At 40.1% G+C, this 12,090-nt stretch overlaps 1 protein-coding gene across 1 annotated transcript in view; it reads right to left on the bottom strand.

Annotated features, from left to right (window-relative positions):
• LOC131701686 (sphingosine-1-phosphate transporter SPNS2-like) overlaps positions 1-12,090 on the bottom strand; it is a 71,645-nt gene that overhangs the window by 23,009 nt on the left and 36,546 nt on the right. The window contains exons 4-5 of the mRNA XM_059001114.1: positions 4,544-4,695; positions 707-773 (exon numbers count right to left, since the gene is read on the bottom strand). Of these exons, the coding sequence (XP_058857097.1) occupies positions 707-773; positions 4,544-4,695 (219 nt within the window). The remainder of the gene's footprint in view (positions 1-706; positions 774-4,543; positions 4,696-12,090) is intronic.

The following is a 12,090-nucleotide window of genomic DNA, read 5'->3' as shown; positions in this document are numbered from 1 at the left end:
TATTGTTGGCAGGAATGAAGCCTTCTATTCCAAACCTGGCTATTCCCATTGTGGAGGCTATAATTGTGATTATTTCTTAGAAGTTTCTTAGAAGTTGTATATAATTATCTATTGATGTAAGGGTGTTTTATTTTCTTTCAGAAAAAAAATGGGAAGAATCACCCCCTGTTTGAATGCAGAACAGCCTGACTCATCCTGGTTTCTGTGCCTTTTCAGCTAATTCAGTATAACTGCATGGAGGTAAATGGCTGAATGTGTAGACCAGGCTGAGAGACCCACAGGACAGTGCTCCTCATAATGTGTGTAAGCCAGTATTTTATGCCATGTTACAGCCAGTCTATAATATTTATCGGTTATGAAATCTGCTTTGTTGTCTAATGTTACTTAAATACAGTGGTATTCACTATGGCAGATTGGACCGGCTGTTGACATATATATTAGCCAATCAGATTTATTTTCAATTCACAATTGAAGGATGTAGCCAATCACAGTGCAGGCTACACACCATGTGATTTGCCCAACTGGAATCGTTGTGGTTGTGAGCATGAATAAGGTGGTGATAGAATAGACAGTGAAGATGCAAGAATAGAACTATTAGAACATTCATTAACACAACTAGTTCAGAACAGAGTGAGGCCTCCTAGTCCTTTAGCTTGAGACTCACTGCTCTACAGTATTTGTACAGACAATCAATGAAAGCGCTTACCCTCAATGCCCAGTGCCAGTCCCCAGCTGCATGCTTAGCACTCGAGCCCAGGATGTAACCCAGCCCACTGGAAGAGAGACAAGAGAGAGAGAATATTCACATCCAAAATGACATGCATTAAAGATTCATCTCAGGGCCAGTTCATTAAATGAGGTGATGGATGCACTGCAGTCAGAATCACATGTATTGCAGTGTCTGTGTTCCACTACTGCACATAGCATTGGCCTGCCCAGCTCAATCAGGCCTGGAATGACCTTCACAGTCTGCAGACATAGCTGCAGGAGGTCACCCAATTTGCTATGAGGGATCATAATACAAAGACACCAACAATTATTCAGGCAGTTCGCCTAAGTTTCAATATGCATAGTTTTCTAGTTACCCGTCTATATATTATAGGTAAATTATCTCTATTAAGCTGGAGACACCTTCTATAAGTATTGCTAACTCCTTTTGGAGGCCTTCGCTAATACTGAAACCTTAAAAACAGCTGGAGATTTTATTTAATTGGCACTAATTAGCGTAACTCTGGTATGCATATACATACATTTTCCAAATAAATATTGGTTCAAATCTTTTTTAGTTTATTAAAGGGTAGCAAGTGGAGGAGGAGATTCAGAAGAGGTCCTTGGCATGTTAATGACCAGTTTCGAAAGCCCACCTGCGCTACAAAGACCATATTTGGGTGGTCCCTAGAGGGGTCGTTATCAGCAGTTTGGATTACTCATCTTTGAGTAGCTCGGAAGAGGGGCAGAGGGGGTATAGTATCAGGCAGTGCTCTCCCAGCCCCATCCCCAGTCAGCCTCTGTTAAGTATTCTATGACAGCTGGGTATTCCACAGTACAGTACAGGGCAGCCAGATGGGAGAGGGAAGGTGGCTGATGAGAATTAATATGACAACCCAGCTGCTATCGCATCTGAATTGTGACCAGTACATTTGAAGAATCTGTGTTGATCTCAACTGTCGCCTAGGCCTAGAATGAGTGATGCCCCCTCTTCAATGCTTTCAAAACCCCTGCTGTGTATTTATATTGAAAACACCAACATCAATCCATTTAAAGGGAGTTTGGCTTCCACTGCCATTTGAATGCTGTTGTTTGTTTGCTGTTTGTAATCATTCTGAGTGCTTCTGGCTCCCATTCATTTGCCTCTACGTGTCTAAGAGATTGCTTAGAGAATGCAGGAAAAAGACAAAAACAAACCTGTTACCAGATTTCCACTGAAAAACAGGGGAAAAAATGTCTATTCAATTCATTGAAGCTGTAGCACTTGTGAAGCAGTTACTGTACAGAATAACGCAATTGTAATTTAAACATTGGGTGTATATATACATTTTAAATCAGTTATAGAAATGGCTGCGTGACAGGGAGAGCCCTGTCACTGGTTCTTGCACGGATGTGTGCAGCTGGGACACGGAACAGGAGACACATTGCTAGGCAACCAATTGAGCAGGTGGGCTCACCCGGCACTGAGCTGATCGGGAGGTCCGGATTGGCTGGGGGACATGCCCGGGCATGCTGTGTGCAGCTCAAAAGGCGCCTGTGCCACAGCTCAAGGCAACTCCCCCGCCGTGCTACACATGCTTGGCATCAGGTTGGCATCAAACCTGCACGTCATCGTGACCCTGCAGCCTCAGGCATAAATGGAATGACCTAATCACTCCATAACTGCATTTTGAGAACAGATGAACCAAAGAGGTGTTTTTGAATTCTTCCTTAAACTGTCGTCCCCCCCCAAAGACATATGCTGTAAAAACTAACAGTAACTTATCACCCAATTAACCCTGTGCTAAGAATATTTCCTATGGAATGAGTAACATCTCTTATCTGATTCCTCCCATTATGTACTAGGCCGGGAGATCTAATCTGGCTTCATTTTTTAAACAGATAACCCCCTAAGCCAAGAGGTTGCAGACAGGCTAGCCAGCGTGTGTTTATTTTGCCTTGGAGACCGTTTCCTGTTGAGCGTTCCCCAATCTGAGGTCACTTCCTGGAAACAGTTCAAACCCATAAAACAACAAACAAGGCCGAAAGTGCTAATGATGTTTTGAGTTTTCCTATATGAGCTCCAATCTATCAGTGCCTATTGTTTCTTCAGCCAGACTGATGTTTTTTGTTTTCTTTACATAAAACCTAAATAAAGATCTGGGTTACTTTAAATATCCTAAACAGAAGACCTTTCTGTTCAAAATAGAGCAGGAAAAATAGGGGGTTTGGGCCTATTGACAGAGGTTCAAGAGCACACCCCACTTTGCAAGACCCCACAATGTTATTTCCTCTGACAATGGTTTTTAATGATATTTATACCACAGGCGTGGGCATATTTAGTTTGGGATACATTTCTGTTATTCCACTTGCCAGTGCTGGTAACGGATTTACGTGCTTACCGGGACTAGTTTTGAATGTGTCTGCTTACATTCCGATCCAGTGGTGTGCTGCTGAAATTGACAGACTGAGCTCAAGGTTCTATCTAAAAAGACAGTTGCGAAGAGGTTAATAAACAGGGTTTGAAATCTGTGTCGAAGCACAGTCTGTTGAAAATGAAGGTAAAGATCCGCCAGAAAAAATAATTCCTGAATTAACTGATTTCATGTAAAAAATGTACACATTTGTTTTGTTTACACAATATTCTGAGTACATTGGACTACTGGTATTTATGAATAGTATCAAACAAAGTCATCAAGTATATAATAGCTTGAGGCATGTATGTATTTACTACATCTGTGCATTACAACCATACAGTCTTGAAGCAGGCTGAAGAAATGATCAACAGATTCATTGTCTCCCCTGGTTACTGGAATACAGAGCCTAGGAAGGTACAGTGAGCATCAGGTTTAAACACTGCTCTACCAGTCCCCCAATGGAACCGCTAGACTGTACTGTATTTTCTTTTATTTAAAATCCCATTTATACAGGGCACCTGTCCAAACCTCACACACAGCACAGTCAAGAATAAAAGAACATGGCTCTGTCCAATCCATTACCAGCACTGCCCTGCAGAGAATCCAGAGCACAAACACGGACAAACTGAAGACACTGCAGTAATTAGTGGCTCACTACACACACTGATTATACACCGTTTTATTTCTACTTGTTATTTGGGGCTGTTTACAAATTGCCCGTGATGGTACTAAACTTGAAACGCTGAATTGACCACGATCAACAGATCATGCTAATAACACAGCCTGAATTAAATCAAATGCACAGTGCCGCAATAGGAGAGCTACCATATGATCAATAACAAAAATGGACTCTGAATCAAACATTTTCCTCGAGCAAGAGGATTCATATTTGAAAAACCTGTGCATTTAAAACCCACAGATGAAACTTCAGTTGCAACGAGGGTTACCAGAAGACCCAGGAAAACTGGCATTGCCCCAGCCTTCATTCTTTATCCCATATATATAAAATCACATGTTCAAATGGTAATAGCTGATCTATTTTTTTCTAACCTGGCTTTTTGTACATTTAACATGTTTAGGTCAGATGACAAAAAGCAAAGAATGATTTGTTTATTCTATGTTTGTTAGTGTTCGGTGGCTACCTCTAATCAAGTTGATAGTGTGCAAGAAATACACTTGATTAGAGGCAGCCACTGAATACTTACAAATGTACAATAAATACACCCGATGATTGTGTTATTATTATTTACAGTTATTGTAACAGCTTCAGCATCAATGAATTGAAAATCTGGCAAGCCTAGTTGCTGCATTACTGCTACTCCTTCATAGGCTGTCATTGCCTGTAGGCTGGTCCCAAGCCTCTGTACACAGGGCAATGCTGGCGTGCCGACACTGTAAATTCAGGGCCAGTACAGCTACAGCAGCCCGCAGTGCAGTACCTGCCCAGAGGGATGGCGAAGTAGAAGACAGAGAGCATCATGGTTCTGGTGTTGTTGGTGAAGAGGTCTCCGATGATGGTGGGCGAGATGGATGAGTAGCTGGATTCCCCAATACCCACCAGCCCCCTGGAGAGAACGAACAGCCAGTAGTACTGCAGGGAAAACACACAGGGGCAGGGAGAGAAAGGAGGTTAGCATGGTTACAGTGTGTAACAGTTTAAAATCACACAGACTTCTCTATCGAATCATTTACTGTGTTACTCAAACAAGCAGGCTGTCAGATCTCATAATCACAGCACTCGAGGTAACATTTTACATGATGTGTCTCTAACTACTGTGTATTTACTAGTAGTTACTTAGTAAATGCATGTGTACTTGCACATAATTACAATGTTATTATGCATAGTTACAATGCACTTAACCTATAATTTGTGTTTGCATGATACAACCCTAACCCTAACTCCAAACCTAACCCTAAACCCTCATCCTTTCTGATACAATTATGTACTAGCATATATCGTGCAAAAAGATGCACATTTTAAGTGCATTGTAACTATGCATAATATCATTGTAATTGTGTAAGTACACATGTATTTACTATGTAAATACACAATAATTAGAGACACTAATTAATCTAACGTGTTACCGCATTCTGTGTTTCTAGAGTAAAAGATAGACAGGATGTTCTTTTCAGAGCAGCGTTAGCGCCAAGTGATCTCCCAATCTCATTTAAAAAAACGCCCCCAGCCTCAATCAATTTGCTTCCATCTTTTAACACATTTCAATGCCACGTGGAATTGTTTCAGCAAGTTCATACGGTTTCCTACAAAATGCAGATTGTGTTCTATAATTGGCTTGTGAAGCAGGTGGTTCAGGTCAGCAAGCTGGGATATGAAGAGGGGGAGGGGGGTAATCATACTCAAAGCTGCTTTTTATTAATTTCAACACTCAAAACCCAATACTACACCAGTATAGGGTCACAAAATGGCAATTACTGCATCAGCATTTCCCATGTATTCACAGATATGTTTAATGAATATGAATATATTCATTAAGACACGGGTAGAGCAACACTTTACTTCTTTCCAGTGCTTCTATATTCAGTTGAAAAGGAAGCCCTGGCAACACATGGCACTATGACCAGAAGTGAGGTGCTAGCACAGTAAAAGTGGTATCTCTCCCCTAAATATCTGCCAAATATCCAGGTGAACAGGAAAGGAAAAGGACAGGCTTTGGGGAGGATATGAACTCTTCCTTAATTAAAAAGGTGGGCCCTGACCTTTACAACTGTGGAGCGCTGAAAGAGAGATAGGAAGTCCACCCAGCTCCTCGCTGCCAGCCCCAGAATATGAGCTGTATATTCACTGAGGGACATTCCTAAGTGACATGTCTAGGGGCTATTCATAATCCCCCACATCCCCCATTCTGCTCACACTAACCTCCTGGGAATGGATTCTCTCACAGCAGCTACTCTTCCTACCTTTATGTCAAAACAATGAGCATTGTACTGGTATTCAACTTGGTACAGTATACTGGCCCTTATACTCTATACACGCCTATGCTGTGCTATGTTACAATTGTATAAAGTAACAATGGCATACTGCACTACAGTTCCACACCGCAAATTCTATACTGCTCAAATGTTATTTGCAATTTGATGTGGTATTTAAGATATTAAACAATATTTGATAAGTAGGACTTTTTGGTAACACTGTATAAAACTGTATATATGGCCTTTATCTTAGGGGGTTTAATCTTGACGTTTTCTATTGAGCGATTAATAATCCAATCTATGATCTATTCATTGATTAATCACACCTGTTTGCTAGTGATATGAAATTGTACTGAAAGGCACATTTTCTTTTGACTTGTACTGCCTGTTTGCATTTCCTTCAGCCAAATGCCATGTCAAAAAGAAACAGATTAAAGACATCAAGAGTGTATATATTACTGTGAATTACCAGCTGCACGACAACCTGCAATACTGGATTGAACACATCCGGTTTTGGCATACCTTAAAGCTTTCAAGTTTCAGACTTACAAAGGTATTTTATTTAATTTATGCGATTTTATTTATTTGAGCCGAAGAAAAATGAAATTTCTTGAGCGCTATTTTATTTAGGTTAGGCGAAGAAAAAGTATGATATATCTGTTCATTTTCTGATACCGTTTGAAAGAAATACGTTGAATAAAAAGAAAAATCTGCTGACTTGCGACTAAGATGATACGATAAACTTGAAGTACTGCCATGAAAGAACCGATGTTGCAAGTTGCCTAATTTTCTTAATTCTGAGATAGTGTGAATATTAGGTATACTTTCCAGTTGCCCTTTTGCTAAGGTATTTGGAAGTACTAAAGATATCTTTGATAATATATTTGGAAGTACCCTCTGCCATTTTTCAAGATTTGTTTTTCAGGCACTGTTTTTTGAGAACCCGAACCTTAACCCTAACCCTAACCCTAACCCTTTTCTGATACAATTGTGTACTTTTATACATCATGCAAAAAGATTTACATGTTAAGTACATTGTAACTATGCATAATAACATTATAATGATGTGTAAGCACACATATATTTGCTAAGTAAGTGCTATGTAAATACACAGTAATTAGAGACACTTCATGTAAAGTGTTACCCAAACCCCTTCAGAAGTTTCTGATTAATAATGGTTTAGAAGTTAATTTCTGACGGGATACTGTAACCTCTGTGACACATGACACTGGAGTTGTAAGCCTACACTTTGTGATGCAGTAGCTCTGAAAGCTGAGTAATACAAAAAAGCGTCTCTCTGCTGAGTAAATGGAGCCTGACTGCCACACTGGTCTCAGTTACTACCTCCTATACTGTGACCCCAGCAGTTCCTTACAGATTTACACTAACATGCACTTGCGCTTACGGCTTCCTATTTGATAATGCTGTTTTCTGGTGCCTGCGGTGCTATGTTTAGCAGGTGTTCAGATAGCAGTCAGGTGACACATTAGAGAAAACTGGGCTTCATTAGTGTAGGTCTTTGAAAGAAACCGTCTAATCAAATATTACTGCACCGTATACAAAATGCAAACTGCAAACATGTGCGCTAAGAAAACACGTGGGTTGAAAACTAAAACGCATCTCTGAGTTCTCCAATTTCAAACCACTGGTACAAATGTTACAGAGTTAAGACCATGTTTTTAAAGTTTGCATGCTCCTTTTATAAGAACCAATTTTGCAATATAATGCATTTTTTTGTTACCACGACTACTTCACTATTTTTATTTCCCTTTTAGTAGAATTCATGCCACGACTAACACTTTCTGTTTTGCTACCTGTATAGCGATGGTTAGTAAAATGGTTGTAATCGTTAACTGTGGATAATGACAACGACTTCTTTGTGCAGTGAACTTGGAGATAGCCATAGACAATTTAAACGTGAGCAATTCGGCAAGCCTCGTTTCATCAGAATTTGATGTTTATTACCTTGTATGCTACACTTAAAAATAAATTAAACTAACCTAACTAACCATGGTTCATAATCATTTCTCTCAATGTACTAGTTCACCGATCTCTCAGTGGAACATGGTCTAGATACAGTTAGCCCAAGTGACTACCGGTATAGGACATACATGGGAGCTGAGTAAAAGTAAGTTTATAACTGTATGCAATATCCAGCCAGGTGAAGTAGTACCATCAAAAACACTTGGATTACATTCTGTCCTACTAAAGATCGCTTCATAGGAGCTAATGGTGTGTTAGAAAGGGGCGAGCCTTGATAGACCGAACAGCCTCTTTGTGTCCCCAAACCTTGTCTATGTTCTTATTTTGTTATGAAACTGACATTTCAAGATATCTGGGTCAGAGAACTAGGTTTATAACTAATTAAAAACACATTTTCCATTACTGGATTTGAGTTGTGCTATGACAGACAGCTGTTCAAATGGAACATTTTATAGTACCAGTACCTTACATAAAGCTGTGCGGCTAAGCTGTGTAGAGGAACCAGATATGAATAGAACACAGATCAATATTTGACGGAAATTGTTCAAATAGCAGCTGGGTGGTGCCTGGGGAGACAACCACATTCCATTTTTAGCATTCTTAATACCTGACAATTCCCAGTATAGTTCAGTTCTAAGAATCTATTACTTTTTTTTATTACATAATTCAGAAGGGATTATGTGATGGGAATCTGTGCTGACTGGAAATGGGGTCATGTTGTGTGAAGGTTCTTACTGTGATGTGGTTTTCAAATGTGTAATAGTAAAGTCCCTTTCCTCTTTGCTGTGTACTCGTGATTATTGGTTTCAGTTTTGTTTAGCATCTAACTCTCAGAATTATAAGCTTCAAAGATGCAAGCCCATGTTTTTTTACTACTGTACACATGATGTACTTCATCTGTACCATGCACTGAGATTCCCTGCAATGCCTTTACAATTATATACAGCAGTAAACTTTTATAAGGGATACACAGTAACAAATAGAAAAGGTATAATACAAGCTATCCCAGTATCCCTACTGAAGCTTATTAAAGGTGTAGTCTCCCATACCACTAGTCTTTACTAACTAGCAAGTGTTGTACCACCAAATACCAGCTCTCAATCTGTGCTTCCCTATAAAATCTTTAACAAAACCATTTCTGTTTTGCAAGTCGCACCTGAAGTGACAAGAAGGCTTCAAGGAGAGATTGATTGTGAACTGTATGATGTAAACCAAGCGGAAAGCCAACAAGGCCTTTATTGATGAACTACAGTGAGTGCCAAGAAGGGTTAAGAGTAGTAAACAGTCACCACTGAACCCTAACTCAGAGGGGAATGGAAGATGATTGTGTGACAATGAAGCTGTAATGATGTGTGGGTGGAGAGGGCTCATCAAACCAGGTAGCAGTGCGGGCTGTGACTCAAGGCACGGTCGGGACCCCAGGAGAGTGCTGTCTGGATCTGTCTCTCACTAGACTGAACTCAGCTGCAGGCTGTCTTAAAGACCTTCCCTAGACAGCCTCACGCCCCTGGGATTAGCGAAGACCTGGGATTTAGGGAAGCAGTCTGCACTGTTGTTCTGAACCACCTGAGCAGGCAGGCCCGTCTCTGATCTGAGCGAGTTGTGGGGAGGCATCTGAGCTCCAATACAGAGCAAATCGACACAAGACGAGGATACTGTGAATGACTCAGGGTGGTTTTAAGACTGTGTTGGTGGAGAGATAACCATTTTCTTATCTCTCTATGGCAATAGCAACTTTATCTCTCTGGTTATGGTTGTGTGCTGATGATTATATTTTTGTTCTTTACTGTTTATTTAGCTTTAATTAGGAATATGATGTTTTCAAATGCAACACTATAGATTTATCTGTTTAACTGCTGCTTCCTGGAACTGTATAATTTCCTGTGCTGCAGGTCTGGCTCACTTAAAGTTGGAAATATGGGAGTATACAATCGCTGTGTCTCCTATATGTCACATGGTATGTTACCATGGTAATGTGATTCTCTCATGATGCTAAGTAACTAACAACCAGGAATGATAGCTGTATGCTAAACATCCAAACACGTCTTCGAATTGACTGGGTAGGGTCACTGTGATGCCCTGCTGTTTGATATTTCAGAGCGGTCAGCAGATGAGAAGACCGGCCCGGGATTATCTCCTACATTTCGTTCTGAATGCTAACACTGAGGGAACACAAAGCCACTTTTTCTTGTGGCTTGAAACCTGGTTCCAAGAGACTGGGAGGCCTAGTCTGTGGCAGCTTTGCTGCATCAAACCCCAAGTCTCCCGTGGTGTGCCATGCAGTGTCCTGAAACCTTGTCTCCTGAAACCAAGTTCCAAGACACAAACTGATTTAATGTTCCTCAGCCTTAGGCTTGTTGAACAGCAGGCTTCCGTCACTGAGTCAATGTGCTTCCTCCACTACTTGTCACAAAGTGGTTTTGATTAAACACACAACATGCAGATCAAAGCAAAAAACGAAACACTACAGTGTGCCTATAAATGTCAATTTAGCAAGTGTTAATAGCTTTAATAGTTTAACTTTCCCTTACAGTAGTGCTCTGTGATTTACAAAACAAAGCAGCACAATATTAGACTTGCAAAGCTCCTTGAAGTGCCCTTATCAAACGATCTTGAATGTCAATGCAATGGTTCTGTCCTAAGGGCAGTGGTATCCCAAGGGCAGCTACAACCGTATGAGCCATTGGACAAATGATACAACAGGGGTTTATATTTTAATATAGCAATGGTATGAACCAATACACACTGGGAATCTATTGAAATAAGATGGTAACGTTTCAGATCCATAGTGTTAATTGTCATTGTATCTGATAAAGATGCTGAGATGTTGGTTCATGCTCTTGTTCTTTCTCAGATTGATCTTAAAATTCTTCTCACTACTTACAAGGCATTGCATAGCCTTGGTCCTCAATGTTTGCAGGAGCTGCTGGTGCCTGTGCTCCTAGTCACAGCTTGTAATCAGTAAATGTTGAACAACTGGTGGTTCCCAGAAGTGGCTTAAAATCAGGAGCGGCTTTTAGTTGCCTGTGGAAATCTGTCCCAATTTCTACCAGAAGTGCTGGCACAGCTGAATCCTTTAAATCAGTTTTGAAAACATATTTGTTTTCATTGGCTTATTTTTTTAGCTGGATTGATTAGCCAATGGCTTTTTTTTATTATTTTAAGACTTTTTACTGTAAAGCACCCATAGGATGCTCTGCATGAAGAGTGCTATATAAAAGCACATTGTATTGTATTGTATTGTATTGTATTGTATTGTATTGTATTGTTGGGAATGCTGTGGTCTGCTAGGGCTAGGGTACTACACTGGTATTATAAAAGTATTGTGCTTCCTTTTCTATAACTAGGAAGGTTTTTTCATGAAGCTCAATAGTTTTCTTCTTTATTCAATATCAATAACGTTTAAACTGGAATAAGTGTTCTACTCATTTTTCACAAGGTCAAGGAAAGTATTAATACCATCTGGGGATTTTTTTTTTTATGGAAGCATCATTTTTATGGAAGCATAATTGTTAAAGTGATGCTGTCACTGAAGTGATGGTTGCTATGCGGAGCGACATTTTAAATAAAATGGACTTGCTGCTAATAGGACCTGAAAGTAATAATAGGTGGAAGTTAAATGACATTTAGATTTTTGCAACGTGATTCATCCTTCCTGCTAATTTCCAAACACACAGCCATTTCAAATACCTTTGTTGCTTGTGAGTGACATATTTTCTCCTCTGTGACATTAACAGAAAGGAAACGTTTAGAATGCAGTAGGAGCACCAGATTAAAATGTGCCCCCCCTTCTGAAACACATACAACAATGGAAAAATGTACTTCTGCACTGCAGACTAATTAAAGACTTGCTGTGTTTATGAGTCGCAGTTAAACCCATAGTAATAATTCATTGTACATTAATATCGTCGGACTGTAGGCTTCTGGTGGTATAGTGAAGCTCAGGGTCTTTCGTGTCAAACCTACACAATGGTAATGGTAACGCATTCTTTAACAGTTGTTCAGTTTAATGCACCGTTCTACTCCCATTATAACCTAATTTATGACCCCCCCCCCCCCCCCCCGAGCAATA

The sequence above is a fragment of the Acipenser ruthenus genome, chromosome 26, assembly GCF_902713425.1.
Source record: "Acipenser ruthenus chromosome 26, fAciRut3.2 maternal haplotype, whole genome shotgun sequence".
Taxonomy (NCBI): Eukaryota; Metazoa; Chordata; class Actinopteri; order Acipenseriformes; family Acipenseridae; genus Acipenser; species Acipenser ruthenus.
This window is presented reverse-complemented; position numbering and strand designations above follow the sequence as displayed.